A 22,903-nucleotide genomic window follows, 5' to 3' on the forward strand; every position below is an offset into this window, starting at 1 on the left:
TGTTGCTGTGGAGTTGTACAGAAGTATAATTGTGTTCCTGTTTTGATCTAAACACTTAACAGCATCATTAAAGTCATTCATACAAGTCAAGGCACTGAAAAAGCATCATCCTAGCAACAAAATGTTTGTGATGATGCAAAATGGAAGCACTTGATATGCCTCACAGTTTAGGGCTCAGGGTTTAGAGCCCAAAATGAGAACATGGTCAAAAAACAATAACATAGTTAGAAAAAAACAGAATGAAACTGGCTCTTCTTTCTTATGTATCCACTCACCCTCCACTTTATTAGACACATCTCTCCAACTGCACATTAACGCAAACTTCTAATCAGCCATATGGCAGCAACTCAATGCTGACTGCTGCGGTTCAGATCAGCCATCAGAATGAAGAAGAAAGGTGAGTGACAAGTGACTTTGAAAATGGCATGGTTGTTCTTGCCGGTCTGGGTATTTCAGAATTAACTGCTGATCTACTGGGATTTTCACGCAAGTCAGGATTTTTCACGCACGTCGAACCTTGAGGCAGATGGGCTACAGCAGCAGAACACACAGGTTAGCCTATCAGCTAACAATAGGAAACTGATGGGGCTACAATTCACAATTCACTGATGCATTTAGCGTCTGATGCATTCTGCAACAGACCAGGGAGGCAACATTATCTTACATGCATGCAAGATATTGTTTATGTTATCTTTCATGCATGCAACCTGCACTGAGCAGCGCCTGGCCGACTAGCTACAGCTCTAGAAGAGAGCTTTGGTTAAGGGCACTGGCAGGAGTCTATGCATTTCTTTTGATGAGGGCTGTACTGTACATGCCATGGATGTATTAAGAACTGCCAGACAACTGGGAATCAGGGTGGTGCTTAAGAGCTGTTGAGCTCCTCCTGATATGTTTTAAAAGGCTCAAGTAGTTCATATCATATCAATATTTTGATTTCTTAGAATGAGGTTCTTCTTAATTTTGGAAGTATTGCAAGTAAAAACCTTGAAAAGGTATCAATCTAATTCTAATAATTACATAATTGTGTCTATTTTCATGACTTTTAAACCCTACTTTACAGATTTCTCCCACTGTGTCGAAAATAAATTCAACAGACACCATTTGCGCTCAGTGCACTCAGTAGCCTGGAAACCAGACGAATCTGCCAGTGCGAGAAAAAAAATAGCCCTCTGCAGATTTGGTCTGGCACCGCTCAGTTGTGATTGGATTTCACTCCCTCCAAAGTAGTGAGGGACCAATCAGGGTCCAGTATGCAAATATCGGGCGGGTTTATCACCAGAGGCATCTTTTGAATTTGCCCCTTGGAAATACAGGTTCCACTCAGAGATTCCAGACTAATGTCTCGCAGTGATATTAGTCTGGCCATGCACGCAGCGCCAATGGTGGGATGCAAAAGGGGGATCCATCAGTCACTCACTCTGCACTTTGAACAAGATGATGATCAATTCTACAACATGTATTGCACAGACAAAGAGACAACAAGAAACTTGAGCTGATCGTATTTTCTTGGTAAAATGCGTTAAGTGCCTCCTCTTTTAACAGAAAGTACACACTGTTCAGACCTCTGGTGCTGAAATCCTCGCTGATGATACATGATGCCAAAGATTTGGCGATCTCGGCCTCAACTAAACCATGCCTTCACAGCTCAACAACAACCCCTACATGAAAGAAAGGGTCATGGTTGGACATATGTGGATAAAGTGAGGGGAATTTTGTAATGTAATATCAATTATTAGAAATTTGTGTTGCTTTATTTTACAAAATTATTTATAATGCAAAACTGAAACAAAATGTCAACTTTGTGTAACCCGGTATATCTGTTTGGTTTAAGGGTTATTTTAGTTGGTTGTATGAATAATTATTATTTTGGAAGAGTTCTTATTGTAGTAGCCTACATTTATAGGCAACTGTAGGCTATTGTAACTGTTATCGGTTGATATAGAAGACAATAAATGAATATTACCATTTTATTTATTTGACTGTAATGTTTATTTTTACTTAACTGTTACTGTAAACATTTTATTTTGACTACCTGAGGGAAGTGTGCATGTGCTTGGACAGGGGTGCTCCTTCCATTCCGTCATCTCGCCACTCCGACTAGTGGCTTCCGCCTGCGGTTAGGGTTAGGTATAGGGTTCGTTAAAGTCGGAAAGGCGACATGTAGGAAATGCGACATGCACCCGCTTGGACATACCTGCGGCAGGCATGAGTGATCAGAAGGAGGGAGAGATCAAGTAGCTGAATGATGCTTGAGAGTGAAGGAGATTTGTCAACATTTGAAAGAAAGAACTTAACACGTTTTATTGAAAGAGTCTTTACAAAATTGTTGACAAAACAATCAATAGAAGGGTACAAGTTTGGGACTGGTTGATGATGACTGTGTGCATGCATTTGTTAGCATGCTAGTTGGCTAAGCTAGTTAGACAAGTGTGGGCTATCAGTGCAGGAGTTATAAGGTACAGGCCACTGTTAGGTCACTCTCAACATACAGTTACTTACCGAACCCTCATCAAAAGGACGTCCAACTCAGCGGGTTGAGCTACCAGGCAACGTTAAACCGTCCTCTGGCAACGTGAGATTCGCCCTCATCTCAACAGACTCACTGCCCATCTCATGGCCCATCTGAAGATCACCTGGGCAGGGAGTGGACCACCTGTACGTGGACCACCTGCGCACGCAAAGACTCGCACACAGAGCCCTCACACCACCACTATTCTCCTGGACTGTAAGTCTTTTCCCTTTTTTTTGCTCGAAATAGTGAAGATGTTATTTTTGGAGGTTTGATATCAGGCAGGCCTGGCTGCAAGTGGCGTTTAGACTGAGTACTCATTTTGTGGTTTTATTGATGTGATGTTTATTTATGTGACAGTGCCTGCCCATTGTGGAAAAGATTTTATACCAAGGGGAAAATAAATAAATAAATAGTTCAGATGTTAATGTACACTGACCTCTGCAGGGTACCTTTGGGATAGCCTAGCCCTAAACATCTATTGCAGTATAAAACGAAGAAAAAAGAAACTGTATGTATTATGTCTTGAATTAAGGATTAATTTAAATGCAAGTCAGTTGCATCATCATTGTTACTTAATGGAATGTTTCATTCCAAGTTTATTTCGGCATTTTCAGCACCCCCTGATCAACAACTTAGCAGACAGTGACATACATACATACTGTATGCACAGGCAGGCAGACAGCCTCATTCAAATCCTTTTGCATTGAATTTCACTGCTTTGAGTCAGGAAAACTGAAATGGAATCTAATGTAATACATTCCCAATAGCACCAGTCAGTTTGGGAAAAAAAACTTTCAGCGACACATTGGACAAAGAGAGGTGGATATATTTGACACTTCCCAAACAATTCCCCTGGTGTAAATATGCACTCTCTCAACATGTTTGCAGTAAACATTGGTACTTCTACAATGTCTACATCCTTAGGCTATGTCTCAGCTGCAGCTCAGGGTGTCATGATGTCATAAGAGAAATGACAACTGGGAGGGATGTAAACATGTGACCAACAGAGATGCCATTTCCACTGTGCACCTACAAGGAAACACACAAACAAAAGCTTACCTTTCCTCCCCTCCACACTCTCACTGCTTTTCTTAGAGCTCACAGAAATAGCACCAGTCAGCATGGAAGCAGTTCAAACTCTTTCAGCATCCCCCCTGGCTGTGCACCTGTTCTCAGGGGCAGATAGAGAGATGGGGGGTGAGATATGGATAAGTCATGTGGGGGTAGGCAAGAAGGGAGAACGAGAAAGAATCAAGGTTTTTGTGTAATACTTTTTCACTGTGGGGACAGGGGGCCACGGTGATACAATCCTATAGAGCTGCCGTACAAAAACCTCCTCCCATTCACTTCTATTGTGTAGAGTTCTGTACAGTATATGATACCATTGTTACAGGGAAAAACATCAATCCAATACACCATGCGGGACTCCAATGTGTCCTTGGGGAAATAAAATAGATTTTAACAAGGACAGCTGAGTGTAATAAAATAGAAATTGTCCAATTTATACATGCTCTATCTCGCTGTTTGACTCACTACTGTTTCTCAAAAACACAACTGCTGAGATGATTGTAGCTTATCTAATGGAATTGTAAACCTCCAATGGATAACGAAGAGTGTGTTCGATTATTTGTCTAATTAAGGAGGATTATGGAACGTTTTGACTTTTCTGTAGAGGATGCAATCAGTGTGACACTGGCAGCGAGGCCTACTTTGGAAATGGAACTAAACTCACTGTCTTGGGTAAGTCAGAACTCTTACACTTTTGCTGCACTACAATAAATATGAAATGGTAAAAATGTGTTTGAAAATTGGGGGTTAATGTGGGTTTATGTAAAACCTGAAATATTGGACTGAACTGAGAACACTGTGACCAACACTGAACCTGCATACTTTGGCAACGGAACCAAACTGACAGTTTTAGGTGAATATATTATTAGTTTTTTGATGCGTTTCATGTTTCCTTAGCATCGCAGTATAGGAAGAGGGATATCTAAACAATACTGTGTTCTGAAATAATTCTGGTAGGGAATGATAGCAGATTCATGCTCAGTATTTCTGCACTGTGACAACCTGAACGAAGCATATTTTGGAAATGGAACAAAGTTGACTGTTTTGGGTAAGACAGTGTATATAAGGTTAATGTACACATATACATGTAACAAGGTCATTTTATTTCAATGGTGTGTCAACTCAAACAGTTGTTTTGGTACAATTATTATAGTTGTAGTATTAGTCTGCTCACTCAATTCTGGTGTTGAGCTTTGCTGCTGTGCCAATTACGAAGCCTATTTCGGCCAAGGCACAAAATTGACTGTTCTTGGTAAGTAAGCTATATGAGACTTTCATTTTATGATTCCAGCAAGAAGTGAGACAAAATAGTTGTGAGGCTGACGGTTATGGAGAGATTCAATTTAGTTTTGGGCCCAACTACTGTAGTAGCAAGTCAGAATGTTGGTAGAGGTAGTAATATGATGTGAAAAACAAGAGACCTGCACACCTTTTGACTGCAATCTGAAATAAAAAAAGAGGGCCATATGCAAGAGCTTGTGGTAAATTTAAGTGCTGATTGTTTGTGTGCACTGTGCTGGTGGTTTTGCTGAAGCTTACTTTGGTGGAGGAACCAAGCTAACGGTCATAGGTGAGAAAACGTATATGTAATGTTCACTAAAATATTGTCAGGCAATACTAAGAAATATGCGCCGTGACATTAGGACATGTTCATCTCTAGTTGGCTTAAGATCTGTCCCTGGGCTTTGTTATCTTGACTCTAGTGATGATGAGCCAGTTATATATTACCTTAAAAAAAGAAAACCACTCAAGTGATCCTAACAGAACAGTCATAATATAATAATAGTGTTTAAATGGTTGACTTAAATCAGGTTTGACTTGACTCCATTGAGAGAGGAAGGAGTGCATTGGTTTGGAAGTCTTTCTAAATAAAGTGCCACAATCATTTCTAAAGTGTTGGGTTAGAGAGAGAGAGAGGCAGTAAACAAAGGTTTTTTTGTTAGCTCTTAACACTCTGTGTTCATACTCGGATGCATACTTTGGAGCTGGAACTAAACTCACAGTTTTAGGTAAGAAAAGGAATCCTCTATAATAGGCCAATTAACTCTCTGGCATAAAAGGTACTGTAATGTTCTAATATATATATAATATATATATTGAATATTTTTTATTCTTGATGTTCTGTTGTCTTTGTGAATAGTCACAGACGTTTTGTTGTGAGTTTGCCTTGTGAAAGTTTAACACTAATAAGAAGAAGCATAATCTATGTTCTTCAGCAGTAGAGCTGTGGTAATATGACATTTGGCACAATGCCCAGATTATCACTCTCATAGCATGAGTTCTTATCAGTGCACAAGGCTCTGTGAGCTCCCAGTCTGAGGCTTACTTTGGAGATGGAACTAAACTTACGGTCTTAGGTAAGGTAACAAAACGATAATAAATGTAATGGTATGCAATGCTACACATTAATCTGTAATTTACAGTAGCTAAACGTATTTGATTTGGTAAATAACTATAAAGAAATTGTTTTGCTCACTTCAAGGTCTATTACCTAGTATAAATGAGTAGATTCATAGTTTAGTTCAGTCAAAAAAATTATAAAACTAAATAAAAGGGATTAGAAACAGTGATGTGTGATGTGAAAGAGTAATCTTTTTTTTTATATATATAACTATATAACTAAATCAGGGTAGTAGAGACTTTGAGATAAGCTCTGAGAATATCACTAAGATGGAGCAAAAGAATCTGTTGAAAAAAGTGGAAAGTTTCGCACCTAAATTTCAGAGTTTTTTCTGTAGCCTTGTGTCAGTGTGAACAATTACGAACCTGCTTACTTTGGCCGTGGCACCAAACTAACCGTTCTTGGTAAGAAATTAACTTGAACATAAATTCTCAAAACATACAGTAATTTTTTGCCTTGATACTCTAAATTGTACATTTTTTGATGTTGGATAAATTATAGTGATAGGGAGTACCTTAAGTGGTGGTCCTATCGTCCTATCCTAACCTAAAGTGTAACGTAGCATTTTTAAATGTGAACCCATCTGTGTGTTAAGAGAGTAAGAAAACACTAATAGTATTGCTTTATTAAAGTAAGCAAGTAAATGTCGCTTCTTCCTTTGATCCAATATTAACAATTAACTAAACAGATAATTATAACACAATCCATTAGAGTAGCAAAAGTTTGTTTTTGTAATTGGATGTTATGTTTTGATGTAACCTTTTGATAAAACCATTTTAGGAGATTGTTGTAGAGTGCTGTAGATTTATGGTTCAGTGAGTCACCAATAGAAGCTTCTCTCTCTCTCCCCATTTTTTGTTTTGAGAATAATACAAATTCTTAATTTATTTTTAATGCATTTTAATCACAATGCAGCTTTAATCATACTTTTTTTTCCTCCGTTTCCTCCGTCCAATTCCAGAGCCTGGTGTCAATATCACAACACCTACAGTCAGAATCCTTCCACCTTCTCCAAACGATTGTACAGACAAGAAGAAGAAGACCCTTGTATGTGTGGCCACTGGTTTCTACCCAGACCATGTCACTGTGTCCTGGAAGGTTGACACGAAAACGGTCACTACAGGAGTGGTGACTGATAATGCAGCCTTGCAGAATAATGTCACCAAACTGTACAACATCACCAGCCGATTGAAGGTCACAGCTGAGGACTGGAACCATTCCAATCAAAAGAAATTTGACTGCATTGTTGGCTTCTATGATGGGAAGACTACCACCCCTCACCCTGCCACAGTTTACGGAGTACCAGGTAAGTTAAATAGATAGTGGGAAATACAAACATTTTCTTTTTGTTATGTAAAAAAAAGCAAGCACTCATCTAATCTAATCTAATCTTGTCGTCTAATTTCTGTGTTTTTGTCATGTGAAGGTACAAGTACAGGCACCACAAAAGGTAAGAATACTATTTGTATTGTCAAAATTATGGGGCATCATTCTTGCAGAGACAATATGCATGTTAAAAAAAATACTAAATGTCAAAACAGTCTGTAGTTTGACTATTTGGACCCAATAACTCAGATGGATGTTTTAATTGTCTACAGAAGAGTATTTGAAGATCACACAAACTGCCAAGATGTCCTACATCTTCTTCCTCGCCAAGAGCAGCTTCTATGGACTCTTCCTTATGGCTTTACTGTGGAGGATTCAGGTGGGTTCAATTTATAATCCTTGAACATGAACCATGTTCTTTGTACGGTACATGCCCATCTTTACAGCATGTACTCACTGTTTCTGTGTGACTTTTGATATGTCCCTGCATCAATGTCACAGAGATAAACTGCTCTACACTTACGTACACTTAAAGGCATAGTATGTAACTTTGCTCTGTGTTTACATAAGAAAACAATAATAATTGTTTTACCCACATAATTTCCCTCTATAGCACCAGCAGTTATCAGCCACTGGAGTAGGTTTTGTGTTTTCACTGTTTGTTTTGGTAGCCCAAAAACATCCCTGTCTACCAAAACAAACAGTGAAAATACATCGAGAGGGTAATGTGTTTTTGCAAGTTAACACCACCACACTACTCTACACTATAGAAGGAAATTATTTGTAAAAATGATTGATAAAAAGTATATATTTATTGTTTTCTTATGTAAACACAGGGCAAATTTGTAATAATTGTATTTAAATGCCTTTAAATAAAATGATTTATATTTTAAAATATATATATATATTTTTTAAAAGTGACAATCTTTTCTGTGTATTACACAGGGTCAATCTAAGAAGCAGAACAACTGAATTCTGAGCCAACCCTAACCACCACCATGGCAACCGAGTTCAGGGGATCTCATTTGCTTTGATTCCGTAATTAGAATGTAAAGCATAATACATATATTTTATTATCTAGTGGCTTGACTTAGTAGATATTACTTTTTCTCGCCAAGTGCATACGTATAGTATAGCTGCTCTTAAAGGGATAGTTCACCCCCAAAAAATACTTATTTTCTATCAATTACACATCCCATGAAGCATTGAATTCATGGAGATTTCTTTGTTTTTGTCGCATTCCTAAGCCAATATTTGGATGACCGGCGATCTCTCCGGTAGGAGACTCAAAGAGTCTCCTTTGAGTCTCCTACCTGATACAGTACATTACCATATTTCCGCCGGTAATGAAATTATTGGCTCAGGAATGCGACAAAAAGTAAAAGATCTCCATGAATTCAATGCTTCATGGGGTGTGTAATTGATAGAAAATAAGTAATTCGTTGGGTGAACTACTCCTTTAAGTAAAAGCATGTGAATAAATCATTATACTAATTTTCCTTAAATGATATCTCTTTGTGTGCATTTATCAACATTATCATGACTAAATAGTATATTAAAGTTTTTCAGAAAATCAAGCGATTTCTTCTTTTTTATCTGAGATATGTGACTCAAGACAGTCACAGTGACTGTCTTGTCAGAGATCTATGCTTCTCAATTTGTATTTAATTAGGGTGGAAACCTTGATGCAAGGTTAGTATTTAATGTGATTCATTATTTCTCATGCAAATAACCACCAGGTCAATGAGCTCATCAAATTGAATTAGGCCAACTAAAGGCAACACGTTACAACAAATAAATATTACATCTGACATAAATATATTTATGTCAGATGTTAATATAAAATCCAAAACACAACTCATGTCAAGTGCGCTCCTGTCCTTAACTCTCATGGCTCATTAAGTTCCCATCAAATGTATTAAACGTTCATTTCATATTATGAACTAAAAGTTAAGTACACATTATGGTCATGTAACCTGTACAGGTATGTGAGTGACTGGTATGGATGATGGGCAGGTTTATTAGTATTTCCCCCAAAATCAAGTTCACAATAGTTTATGCTAGGTGTCACCATTATCACCCCTATCAGCACAAAGTTAGTGTAGCAGGGTGGTGTATTTTTAGCAGCATGCCTATCAGTCAAATGTATGTGAATTCAACTATTTCCTGTGAGGCAAAGTTTCCGTAAGCGTTATAAGATCTGAGATGGATCCAGCTATAAGGTGACTGATCTCAGCCTGTCAAAAAGGGTCCCCTCATCTCCCTATTAGGACACCTTTACTGTAGGAGTGTGATGTATTTTTAGCACCATGCCTGTCTTTGACATTTGTGAGAATTCATCTTCTTTATTGCCCACACGTGAAGCAAAGGTTCCATAAGCTATTAAGCTTTATAAGATATGAGATCAGTTGACATTCTTAATGAATTGTTTTTGTCTGTATTTTTCCATTGATGAAAATACTTTTTTTTAATTATCATTGTTCTCAAAAGTGTGCTACTGCAGACACAATTATGAATTCACTTTGTTCCTTAAGTTCTCTTTCAGTTTTTCCTCACAAATAGCAGATCTATATGACAAAACCATTTTTAAAAAATGCTTATGTGAAGTGAAGCAATCTAGAAGTAAAATAATCTCATCTCTGGTTATTTTTTGCTTTCTTTTTTTTGCTATTGTTAATATACTGCTGATATTGATTGTAATACTTAAACATATACTGTACATAAACAAGTGTAAGGTTACAATCAATGTTCTGTTCATTGCAGAGGTGAGGCTTGTGCATGTTTGTGGCAGATATGAAACTGTAGCTCTGTCTGCGGGGGAGTAGAGAACAGCACTAGAGGAGAGGATGTGGTCACAGCGTAGGTTGTAGATCATGTTTAGTTCCAAGAAATGACAGATGTGAAACCTTCAACCTAACCACAACCCTATACCTTGCAAAGAACACCTGCCTTTCTGCAACCACCATCTCTGCAGGTCTCTGCGCAAACATTAACTGATCAGAGAGAATGTTCTCTCTGTTGTTTTCTATGTCAACTGTAGATGCAGACAGTATGAGCATGTGTCTGATGAGTTATGGTGTAATGTCACCAGCTGTTACTTATAATCTGGTGCACAAATACATTATTTTATTCTACTGGGTGTAATGCAAGAGCACATCTTGATAAGCACCTTCAGAAGTATACATTACTGAACTATGCCATAGGCCTATGCTGCCTCGTGGTTGTGTGTGTATAAACAAAAGGACCTCAAGGACCTCCTGGAGTCTATGCATTCTTTAGAAGAAATGGCCTCAGTTTAAAGTAGATAATGGGCAGTGTTATCCCTTGCCCTACCCTGTGAACCTAGTGATTTATTTTTGCCTCAAGTGCCTGAGTGTTGGAGAGATTCTTGCATACAGTAACAGTATCAATGCTTTTCCAGTGTTAGCGAAGTTCCCAGCTATTCCACCAGGTGAAGCTTCAAAAATGAGGTTTAAGGTTCAAAATGGTCTTTATTGTTACCCCACTGCAAGTCTTGTGCACAGGTACATACAGAAAGAGTAAAAAATGTGTAAATGAGTAAAAAAAATAAAATGTTCAGCTCCTCAAACATTCTAGCAGCATTAATTATATATATTATATATATATATATATATATATATATATATATATATATATATATATATATATATATATATAAACTAATGTACTGTATATACAATATGAACTTTGTACCATGCAAATTTAAAAGCTGTATGGGTAAAGGGCTCATTTTCATACAGTACTCTGCAGCGCCTGCGGTCATGTTGAATGTATTACTTGCAAGCATTCATTCGATTAGCACCATCGTTGGCTTCATGTCCTCATGCTGGACCTGATTATAAATGTATTCACAGTATATTTTATATTGTTTTTTAAAATATATTTATTTTCTCTGTAACACCTATGTCACTAACAAAGTTCATGAATCCAAAATACTATCTATGTACAGTAGGCCTAATTTAGAAACTATATAATTTAATTTTAATATATAAATAGTCAATATTATATTATTTCCACTTTTAACAGTCAATGGCCATTTCTATTGACTGTATCTGTAGGTGGCAGGTGGAGTGATTAAAAGTTTCTCCCTCTGGTGGATATATTTAATTTTCTGAACAAACATTAGATTTCACACAAAAGGTGGGGCTTTAAGAGCCTTTTCACCGTGAAGAAAATCCTTTAATCACCCGAAGACCATCTTTGTTTTGGTGAGTAGCAAAATTAAATTATTTATTTTTACTGAAGTTTAGACATCATGCGATGAGTTAAAAACACGTACAGTCACATAGCTTTAAGGACAACTCCTAACGGCCATGGCTACGTGTCAGCCATGCCCAAATATGGAGTACAGGCCGGTCTATAATGTCAGTGCTATGACATCATATTGATGACAACAGGGTACTCCATACTATGGGGATTTTTTGGACAACCGACGATCCAACCAAGTTTGCTCTCAGCACATCACTCCCTCGGGTCCTCAGCAATATGTGCGCAGAGTTGAAGTCGATCGGTCGGTTGGTTCTAGAGATGCACAGGGGACACACAGCCAGAGTAACTCGTACGCACGCAGAGGTTTCTTTCATTGAAGGATTTAAGTGTTGATTGAGTTTCAGAAACATTGGGCCTCTGGCACCAATTTACGTTGTATGATTACATAAATACAGTGGAAAAATCATCCCTCTTTCAAGATTTTACCTGACAACAGCTGTTGTGGTGTTCACCCTAAACTATATTGAACATGTGATAAACTCTCTATTCGCTGTGGTGAATGAATGGCATGTGTTTTTGTATAGGATCAGCACTGACATGTTATACTGTGGTGCTTGCTGCACAGTACCACACTGCAGGCTGTGCTAGAGACACAGAAGCCGACTCCAGGGCGATGTTCAATTCATCTGGCCTGCTGGCATTGAAACCCTCCACACTGGGTGGGTCCACATTCCCTTTGCCAATGGATGTGAATACCAGACTAAAGCCACCTGAGGTGGTCCAGCGATACCAGTACATGTAAGGGTGGTCATTTCCTAGAGCAGAGCAGTCAACTTTTAGGGACGAGCCAGGTTGAACGGCAAGGTCTCGAGGTGTTTGCTGAACTTGAATGTTGCCCTCTGTGCCTAGATGGAAGAAGTATGGTAGAATTAGAATCTTCACTGATAGACTGTGCATAAAAATGCAACTGTATAATGATTATTTTTCAACAGCAGGCTAAAACTTACACTGAAGCAAAAAGAGACCTAGAAGAAAGTGTACCCTCATGGTTGGTTCAATACAACTGAGTGAAAGATCCAAAGCTGCAGGTGCAGTAGTGCTAAGAAAAGCACTCACTCATACGGTGCACATGCGCTCTGATACTGTGCCTTCTGGACCAGTATTTGCACGACCTCCAGTGGCAAAAAGTGGCACGACAATGTATGAAGAGACTGTATACACAAAACCGCCACAGAATTTGACCGAATATTATTATCAATTATTTAAAAAACAAAAATATGTAATATGATGCTTTCCTGTGACTTTTTGTTCATTGGCCTGAAGGACAGCCAACAAGATGCTTTTTTCCCCATGGTCCGCAATTTGTTTCCATGCTTTGGACGGGCAGAACAGAAACTGATAGGTCACCACATTCAGCGCAACACTCGGAAACTTCAGGGTGTTTAGCTTTTTATATAACGATGGTGTTTGCTTGGTGATAAACTCAACTACTGTAATGGTGTCTTTACAGGTCTCCCTAAAAATGTATCTGACAACTAGCAGCAAATCATGAACACAGCGTGCAATTTCCGTAGAATTTTGCACACACATTCCCACTAGGCCCAGGAAGAAATGCCACTTGAATTTTTTCAAATCAGGCTCATGGTGGCGCTATAACAGGCCGATTCACGTTTTTACCTTTAACTGCATCGTTCTGCGTATCACTTTGTATGCGCAATCCCTAGAGGCCAAGGAAAAACCTTTGCCCTGCATTTTTCACATCTGCCTTTTATAGCGGCACCAGGAGGCCGACTTATGTAAAACTATTTTTTTAAATATTACTCCTTCAGATTTCATCCAAATTTCCTCGCAAATCGGTACACATGATCTCTATGGTCATGTAACTGAGACGGATCTATTTGATTTGTCATATTCCATCCTGATTGGCTAAGATTGACATATAAAGTTTGCAGGAGTGGCCCGTTTTGAACAAAATGCCGCAAATCATGAACGCAGCGACCTAAACTTTGCACACATTTTTGAAAAACAATTTATTTTTACATTACTCCTACAAATTGTGTCCAAACATCACGCAAATCGATAAACATGATCTTATTTTCTAATGATCAAGACGGATCCGTCCGATTTTTCATATTCCATCCTGATTGGTGAATTCCGAACATTGCTGGCCCACAATAACCTACCTGACCTGGCGGAGACCTGTGCTCCGAGGAGCACTTTTTTAAGTCATTGTTATTATTTATTTGATTAATGACAAGTGTTCTAGAGCAAGGGTTCCGAAACCTTTAAAGCTGCGACCCCCCAAAATCATAATTGAAGTGGGGACCCCCCACCCTGACAGTTGAGGCATTACATTTCATTTGACTCAGTTCCACAGATAAATATTGTAAGTGTTGAGAGCTTCTAGACTAGTTTGGCTATCTTCACAATGTTTGCCTCTTTCTTGCGTAATATTTGACAATTTGGTATTAAAAAGGTCTTAAAGAGCATTAAATTGTAACTTTAGAAATGTCCAGATACCCTGTATACACTTATACTCATACTGTATGTTGGTTTGTTTACAGTTGAGTGAGAAAACACTCAATGTTTAAGCAAATGATCTGGGGACTCCCCAAAATAATTTGAGCGTCCCGACCCCCAGTTTGGGAACCACTGTTCTAGAGGAACAGCTTGCCTTAAAAGGAGCTTAAAGTATCATGGCTGTCCAGCAGATGTCACTCTTGTCTCACGATCAGCCTCCTCGTCTATGTCAAGCGTTATACCTGTATTGACTGTATCTATCTGTATATGGCCCATAGTGATTCGTGTTCACATGTGTCCTAGCCTGTGTAGGTGTGTGCGTATAAGCCCCGTCCTCTGGCTCTGGCGCTGATCGTTTGTTGGTTATATTCGTGATATCGCTGTAAGTAAGCAAGCGAGATCTAGTGTCGGCACGTTAGTCAATGGATCGTTTGCTGTGATAAATGGCCACAGGGTATTAATAGCAAAGGGAGTGACAGACGTCCTGACAGAAGACTCCCCTTATCTTGTCAGCAAATAAGTGAGAACACAGTGACCATTAATCAAGAGACCTAACAGTAGAATTGCAGCATGTTGATTTTATCTCCCATGTCGCAGTCTGATGAGAAATGTCTTAAAAAATATTTCACAACCTGTTATTTAACTTTTTACCATTAGAGGTCGTGCTACTACCTACTGGCAGTGGTCCAGAAGGAACAGCATCAGAGCGCATGTGTACTGTATGAGTGACAGCTTTTTTGAGCATTACTGCACCTGCAGATTTGGATCTTTCACTCAGTTGTCTTGAACCAAACATGAGGGTACACTTTCTTCTAGGTCTGTTTTTGCTTCAGTGTAAGTTTTAGCCTGCTGTTTAAACATATAACGATAATAATTTCTATACAAACTCAGAGGATTAAATTCTACTATATTTCTTCCATCTAGGCACTGAGGGCAACATTCAAGTTCAGCAAACACCTCCAGACCTTGTTGTTCATCCTGGCTCGTCCCTAAAAGTTGACTGCTCTTCTTCAGGAACCAGCAATCCTTACATGTACTGGTATCGCTGGACCACCTCTGGTGGCTTTAGTCTGGTATTCACATCCCTTGGCAAAGGCAGTGTGGACCCACCCAGTGTGGAGGGTTTCAATGCCAGCAGGCCAGATGCATTGAACTTCATCCTGGAGTCGGCTCAGATGACTCTAGCACAGCCTGCTGTGTGGTACTGTGCAGCAAGCACCACAGTATAACATGTCAGTGCTGATCCTATACAAAAACCACATGCCATTAATGCACCACAGAAATTAGAGAGTTTTTCACACATTCCATATTAGTAGATAAAGAGGTTACAAGGCAAACACTACAACAGCTGTTGTTGGGTAAACACTTGTATCTATCCAAATGTATTAAATAAGGATGTTTTTTGGGGGGTGACTCCAATGTAAAACATACTCACACAATGGAAATTTTACAGCCGTCAAAGGCCAAAGGGTTGTGAAACTCATGCAACACCTACATTATGCAAACTTTCATGAAGAAAATACCAAGCCACCATGATTTTCCATGTCATGAGTGTCTAAGTTGTGATAATCTGCCCTTATTTTAGGTTGAATATACTGTAGCATACCTAGATATGTGTGTAGTACAATAGGGAATCAAGAGGGTTTGTCACTCATTCATACAGGTACAATCAGCAAAATGTTAGTGTGGCATGTTCCACAATATTAATACAATATACACAAGATAATTATGGGATTGTATGTGTTTATTTGTTTTTTTTCCGTTCCTGTTTGTGTTGGGCCTAGCCTTGGGGGGAGTGGGACGGAGGGGTGGTTTGGCTGTGTTTTGTGTAGGTGTTGTGTGTACAGTATATGTCATTTAATAAAAATCTACAAGTAAAGTTTATAAAAAATAGGATTGTAATTAAATAAAAAGAACAAGACAATAAAAGTAAACGGGCACACATCTATATATTTTTTAGTCCCTATCTAAAGTACATACAGTACTGTACATTAGATCTCACAGGGCAAGAAATGGGGCAAGCTCTGTCCATTATCCACTTTCAACTCAGGCTATCTAAAAAGACATAGAGTCACAGTCCTGGAGGGTGTTTTGATTACAAATAACCAACAAACAGCCTATGTAATATTTCAATAGATGCACATTTGCATCTGTGTTCTTGCATTCCACCCATTAGACTAAAACACATATTTGTGCACTAGATTATAAGTAACAGCTGGTGATATGACACAATAAGTACTCACACACATGCTCATACTGCATACAGTTGACATAGAAAAGAGTACATGCTCTCATGTTCAGTTTATGTTTGCACAGAGACCTGCAGAGATGGTGGTTGCAGAGAGGCAGGTGTTCCTAGCAAGGCATAGGGTTGTGGTTAGGTTGAAGGTTTCACATCTGCCATTTCTTGGTACTAAACATGATCTACACTACAGCCTACGCTGTGACCACATCCTCTCCTCTAGTGCTGTTCTCTACTCCCCCGCAGACAGAACTGCAGTTTCATATCTGCCACAAACATGCACAAGCCTCATCTCTGCAATGAACAGAACATTGATTTCCTGTACTACTACTACTGGGGTGTTGTACTTGCACTTGTTTATGTATAATATATGTGCATAAAATAAGCAACATATATATTAAAAGTAGAGTAGAATATAGAGATCAGATTACTTCACATGAGATGAATTTGAACTGTCATTTCTGCAGTGGAAAACTGGGGGGAAAATGTTATTTTATAACTTAAGGAACTTTAAGTTAATAATGAATGTGTTTCTTATAATTGACCAATTGTTATCCATTAAATGTCAAGAGGGAATTTTGAGAGTCATCGATTTTTCTTTTTTTTTTATCGGTGTAAAAATAACTAGATATGACTCAAAATAAAATGTTTTGGCAGGATCAGAGCTCTACTGACTAATGTGTATGGAAACTTCATATGTGGGGTTTCATATGCGGGGAGGAAATAGTTGAATTCTCATACATTTGACTGATAGGCATGCTGCTAAAAATACCCCACCCTGCTACCCTAACTTTGTGCTGAATGGGCCCTTGTTGATGGAATGAAATCAGTTGACTTATTGATTGATCTCATCTTACTTATAACGCTATGAAAACTTTGTTTCACATGTGGGGAAAATTTGTTTACTGTAATGTTAACTAACTTTGAACTGATGTGAAGATAATGGTCGCACCCTAGCCTAGCAATAAACCCTATATTTAACTACATTTGTGGGGAAAACTACTAGTTAACATGAGCTGTGTTTTGTTTTAATAGTTGCAGCTTGTTGCCTGTTGGCCTAATTAAAGTTGACAATCCCATTGGCCTTCACATATCAGATTCAAGTACACAGTTGTTCCTTACTTAGATTAACTGTTTGTTTTCAAATATGCTTTGTATGGTCCTGTTAATATGAAACATCCAGCAATATTTTTTTGAAGATGCACCATTATCAGTCCTCATGAGGGGATTATTAAGGCTAGGCAATTTTCAATCTGATCACATATTTAATACACAAGCCTGAGAAGCATAATTATGTCTGATCTCTGACACGTCTGTCACGTATCTCGGATCAAAAGGAAGAAATCACTTGGTTTTCTGAAAACGTTTATTTGAGTATTAATACTTTTCAGTCATGATACATGTGCTAACAACTGCAGACAAAGATACATTATCATAAAATGAAAATGAGTACATTAATGTATTCCCAAGCTCGTACTCCTGATAAAGAAAAAGTGTCAAATGGTTCCTCTTGTATATACATAATTGGTTGACTATTTAGTATTTATCCTTTCACATAGAAAATGTCTACAAAGCCAAGCCAATGCAAGTTAATATGTTATGTTATGCTCTCCTAAACTTGTTTGCCATGGTGAGGGCTCAGAATTCAGTTGTTCTGCTTCTTAGATTGACTCTGTATAATAGAAAGAAAACGTAAATTTAGTGAATAAATCTCTTGGATTTCATAAAATACTAATTGAATAGACCTTTCAGTCCTGATAAATCTGTTAACTGCACACATAGAAAAAATATCATAATTATTTTTATTTTATTGGAGTAACTGTACACATTCACTCCTTTTGTTGAGGAAAATATGTCATTGTTTTGTTTTCATACAGAATTGGTCAACTATTTGATCCGTTTCCTTTCACATAGAAAATATCTACAAAACCACTGCAAAATATAGATATATAGAAAATATATGTGGTATGCTTTGAAAGTGTTAAATTAAGTCAAAGAGAATGAGTTCCCTTGAACTTGGCTGTCATGGTGACAGGTCGGCATTCAGTTGTTCTGCTTCTTAGATTGGCTCTGTGTAATATAGAGAAAAGATAAGTTTAATGACTTCATTTACAATACAATCTGTTTATTACCAAAAACAATACCTATTGTATATCCCCATGCTTTAGTTCACTTAACTTACCATTTTCTGTTAATACTTTTACCTCCTTACTACAGTATATATCACAATTCAAATCACTTTATTTTAAGTGTCGAGCAGTTTATCTTGGTGACATTGGTGTGGGGACATATAGTAGACAAATCACCCATTAACAGTAAGTACACACTGTACAGATGTGCATGTTAAAGGACCATGGTTCATGTTGAAGGAACATATTTTGAACTCACTTGAATCCTCCACAGTAAAGCCATAAGGAAGAGTCCATAAAAGCTGCTCTTGGCGAGGAAGAAGATGTAGGACATCTTGGCAGTTTGTGTGATCCTCATATAATCTTCTGTAGAAATGTAAAACATCCATCTGAGTTATTTGCCTCCAAATAGTCAAACTACCCACTGTTGGGTCATTTGGTACATGTTATCTGAAGCAGCTTTAGTGTGCCATGAGTATATTTTAGCATGCATTGCCTCTAAGGGAATGATGCCCCATAAGCCTGACAGCGTCAGCGACAGCTTCAGTGTTCTATACTGGACAATACAAATAGAATTCTTACCTTTTGTGAGTTCTGTACCTGTACCTGTACCTTCACCTGACAGAAGCACAGAAATGATTAGACAGGATTATATTAGTTTAAGTGAGTGCTTTGCCTTTTTACAAACTCAAAAAAGGCAATGTTATTGATGAATCTATTTTACTCTACCTCCTTTAAATACTCCATCAAATCTGCCAGTGCTATTGGTGGTAGTCGTCCCATTGAAGAAGCTGACAATGCAGACAAATGCCTTGTCCGGTTGGTTAAAGTCCTTAGCTGGGACCTTCAATCGACTGGTGATGGTGTACAGTTTGGTCCGTTCATCCTGCAAGGCTGCATTATCAGTCACCACTCCTGTGTCCTGAGTGTCCCCGCCAACCTCCCAGGACACAGTGACATGGTCTGGATAGAAACCAGTGGCCACACATACAAGGGTCTTCTTCTTCTTCTTCTTCTTGTCTGTACACTCCTTTGGAGAAGGTGGAAGGATTTCGACTGTGGGTGGTGTGATTTTGACAATGTCACTAGGCTCTGGAATTGGACAGACAAAAGGAATGTAATATAATTAAAGCCACAATGTGAAGGACTAATGTATACAATGTTCTACCATAAAGTACACATTCTTAATTTTAGATGTAGGAAAGAAACACCAGATTTAAATTTCTGGACCATGTCATCAACATGGAAATTAAAGGTTATAGTATTCACCTTCAGAATAATTAAGAGAACTGTTTGTTAAGTTCCTTATCAAAAATAGATGCATATCACTTACTCGGATGCAAAAAAAGCTTCTAGCCACTGAAGCATAAATCCTCTCAAACTGTTAGGTATTGAATCAACATAGAATGTCCTATAACCACAACAACCTTTTGCCATTTTAACTGGCTTAGCTGTTGTGTCCTAATTATTGTTATAATTTTACATTATACATTATTTTATTTTATCAGAATGACATAACTCAAGTACCTGACATTTCCCTACTTGCTTAGTTTAACAAATAAGCAATATTATCAATCATGCATATTTACAATTGTTATTTGTGTTCTTTTAAATAGGTAGATGTGTTCACATTTCAAAATGCTACTTTACACTTCTCAGTGTGGAAAAGAATATAACGATAGGACCGATAATTTACTCAATATAAAAACATTTCAAATTCAGAAAAATTCTCATAGCAAAAATGTAATGAACATTTTGAGAATGTCTGTGTTTAATTTCTTACCTAGAACAGTTAGTTTGGTGCCACTGCCAAAGTAAGCAGGTTCGTAATTGTTCACACTGACACAAGGCTATAGAAAAACTCTGAGGTACACTGTAGGTGCTGAAACTTTACAGCCTGTCATCTTTTTGCTGCTTTTTATGATATTCTCAGAGTACATCTCAAAGCCTATACGCAGCAGCTGTAGAAAAACTGAAATTGTATGTCACCTTGAATTGTAAACAGTTGGCTTGTTTAGTTTATTTTTACTCCGTGGCATATTTTGTTCAACATCTTTCTCTCTTTTTATCCCCATTTTATCCCGTTTTTCATTCTGTTTTAATCATTATTTGACTAAGCTATTAATCTACTGATCTATACTCAATAATCGACCTTGAGGTCAACAAAACAATTTCTTTCTAGTTATATATCAAACCAAATACTTTTAGCTACTGTAGATTACAGATTAATTGCATTGCATAACATTACATTTAGTATTGTTGTTTTGTTACCTTACCTAAGACCGTAAGTTTAGTTCCATTCCCAAAGTAAGCCTCAGACTGGGAGCTCACAGAGCCTTGTGCACTGATAAGAACTCATGCTATGAGAGTGATAATCTGGGCATTGTGCCAAATTTCATATTACCACAGCTCTACTGCTGAAGAACATACTGTATATGTTTCTGCTTATTGGTGCTAATGTTTATCAAGGCAACTCGACATATGAAACAAAACATGTGGATATTCGCCTTGAGAAAACTACAAACACATCAACAATCAAAATGACAACGTCTGTAATAAATTATAAATTTTGCGTATTTCACTCACTCACATCCTATGCCAATGAGTCAGTTATATTATTCATAGAGAATTGATTTTCTTACCTAAAACGGTGAGTTTAGTTCCAGCTCCAAAGTATGCCTCCGTGTATGAACACAGAGTGTTAAGAGCTTAACAAAAACCCTTTGTTTACGGTCTCTCTCTCTCTTTTATTCTTACATTGTGGTGCTTTAAATACTAAAACCTTCCATACCAATGTACACATCTGTCAATGTAGTTATATCAAGCCTCATTTAAATCGACCATTTAAACATTCATGTTTATTATCATGACTGTTCTATAGTGATAATTATTTTTCTTTAAGTAATCTGTATTTGGCTCATCATTGTAATATATATAAAATATCAACAAAGTCTTTGGACAGATTTTAAGCCACCTAGAGATGAACATGTCCTATTATGACATGGCACAGACTGTATATTTCACAGTATTGTCTCACAATATTCTACTCAGTGAACATTACCTATATATTTTCTCACCTATGACCGTTAGTTTGGTTCCTCCACCAAAGTGAGCTTCAGCAAATCCACCAGCACAGTGCACACCATCAGCACTTAAATTTACCTCAAGCTGTGGCATATTGCCCTCTTTTTTTTATTTCAGATTGTTGTAAAAGGCGTACTGGTCTCTTTTTTTTTTACACATCACATTACTAATCTCTAACTACAGCCTGTTGATACTATTTGGGTGAAAAAATTAAGTGAATCTCTCCATAACTGATCTGTCAGCCTTACAATTATGTTGTCTCAATTGTTGCTGGAATCATGAATTGAAAGTCTCGTAGTTTACTCACCAAGAACAGTCAATTTTGTGCCTTGGCCGAAATAGGCTTCGTAATTGGCACAGTAACAAAGCTCAGCAGCAGAAAGTCAGTGAGCAGACTAAAACTACAACTATAAAAACTGCACCTAAATAACTTTTTGGGTTGACACAACACTTACATAAACCAATGTCTTACATCTGCATATTTTAACATTATATGCAAAAACAAACATTGAGATTATTATATTTACCTAAAACTGTTAGTTTGGTTCCATTGCCAAAATATGCAGGTTCAGTGTAGGTCACAGTGTTCTCAGTTCAGTCAAATATTTCAGGTTTTACATGAACCCACAGTAACTACCTAATTTTCAACCACACGTTTTTGCCATTTCATACAGTAAGCTATTTATTACAGACAGTGCAGTAAATTGTAAGAGATCTGACTTACCCAAAACAGTGAGTTTAGTTCCATTTCCAAAGTAGGCCTCGCTGCCAGTGTCACACTGATAGCAACCTCTACAGAAAAGTCAAAACTTTCCATAATCCTTTATCAGACAAAACACTCTTCATGGAGGTTTAGATGTCCATTAGATTGGCTCCAATGATGTCAGTGGTTGTGTTTTTGTGAAGTAGGAGTGAGTAAAAACAGCCATATAGAGAATGTATAAACTGGAAAATGTCTATTTTATTCCACTCAGCTGTACTTTTTAAACTCTTATAAACTATTATATTCCCATAGATACATTAGAGTCCCTTGTGATCTTGGATATTGATGTTTTTCCCTGTAACAATGGTATCAGGTACTGTACAGTGCTCTACACAATAGAAGTGAATGGGAGGAGGTTTTTGTACGGCAGCTCTATAGGATTGTATCACCGTGGCCCCCTGTCCCCACAGTGAAAAAGCATTACACAAAAACCTTGATTCTTTCTCGTTCTCTCTTCTTGCCTACCCCCACATGACTTATCCATATCTCACCCCCCATCTCTCTCTATCTGCCCCTGAGAACAGGTGCACAGCCAGGGGGGATGCTGAAAGAGTTTGAACTTCTTCCATGCTGGTGCTATTTCTGTGAGCTCCAAGAAAAGCAGTGAGAGTGTGGAGGGGAGGAA

At 37.9% G+C, this 22,903-nt stretch overlaps 2 protein-coding genes and 1 gene segment (V, D, J or C); 1 reads left to right on the forward strand and 2 right to left on the reverse strand.

Annotated features, from left to right (window-relative positions):
• LOC311036534 (T-cell receptor beta-2 chain C region-like) overlaps positions 1–8,330 on the forward strand; it is a 35,548-nt gene extending 27,218 nt beyond the window's left edge. Inside the window, exons 3-7 of the C gene segment in view lie at positions 4,775–4,835; positions 6,946–7,290; positions 7,411–7,434; positions 7,583–7,689; positions 8,256–8,330.
• The window catches only part of LOC311036532 (M1-specific T cell receptor beta chain-like), a 100,576-nt gene that overhangs the window by 58,658 nt on the left and 19,015 nt on the right, over positions 1–22,903 (reverse strand). The window contains exons 3-7 of one of the 4 annotated variants that reach the window (XM_084045268.1): positions 20,708–20,767; positions 19,161–19,523; positions 19,014–19,049; positions 18,691–18,797; positions 17,655–18,372 (exon numbers count right to left, since the gene is read on the reverse strand). In XM_084045268.1, coding sequence (XP_083901394.1) covers positions 18,346–18,372; positions 18,691–18,797; positions 19,014–19,049; positions 19,161–19,523; positions 20,708–20,767 — 593 coding nt within the window. In that variant the 3' untranslated portion in view covers positions 17,655–18,345. Of the gene's footprint in view, positions 1–17,654; positions 18,373–18,690; positions 18,798–19,013; positions 19,050–19,160; positions 19,524–20,707; positions 20,768–21,073; positions 21,140–21,508; positions 21,811–22,903 lie in introns of those variants that run through there. The other 3 variants (XM_084045269.1, XM_084045267.1, XM_084045270.1) reach the window with 3 other exon arrangements.
• Positions 1–22,903, reverse strand: part of LOC311036531 (immunoglobulin lambda-1 light chain-like) — a 96,092-nt gene that overhangs the window by 57,878 nt on the left and 15,311 nt on the right. The window contains exon 4 of the mRNA XM_084045266.1: positions 21,823–21,883. Within this exon, the coding sequence (XP_083901392.1) occupies positions 21,823–21,883 (61 nt within the window). The remainder of the gene's footprint in view (positions 1–21,822; positions 21,884–22,903) is intronic.

Source organism: Gymnoscopelus microlampas, assembly GCF_963454915.1.
Source record: "Gymnoscopelus microlampas genome assembly, chromosome: 20".
Taxonomy (NCBI): Eukaryota; Metazoa; Chordata; class Actinopteri; order Myctophiformes; family Myctophidae; genus Gymnoscopelus; species Gymnoscopelus microlampas.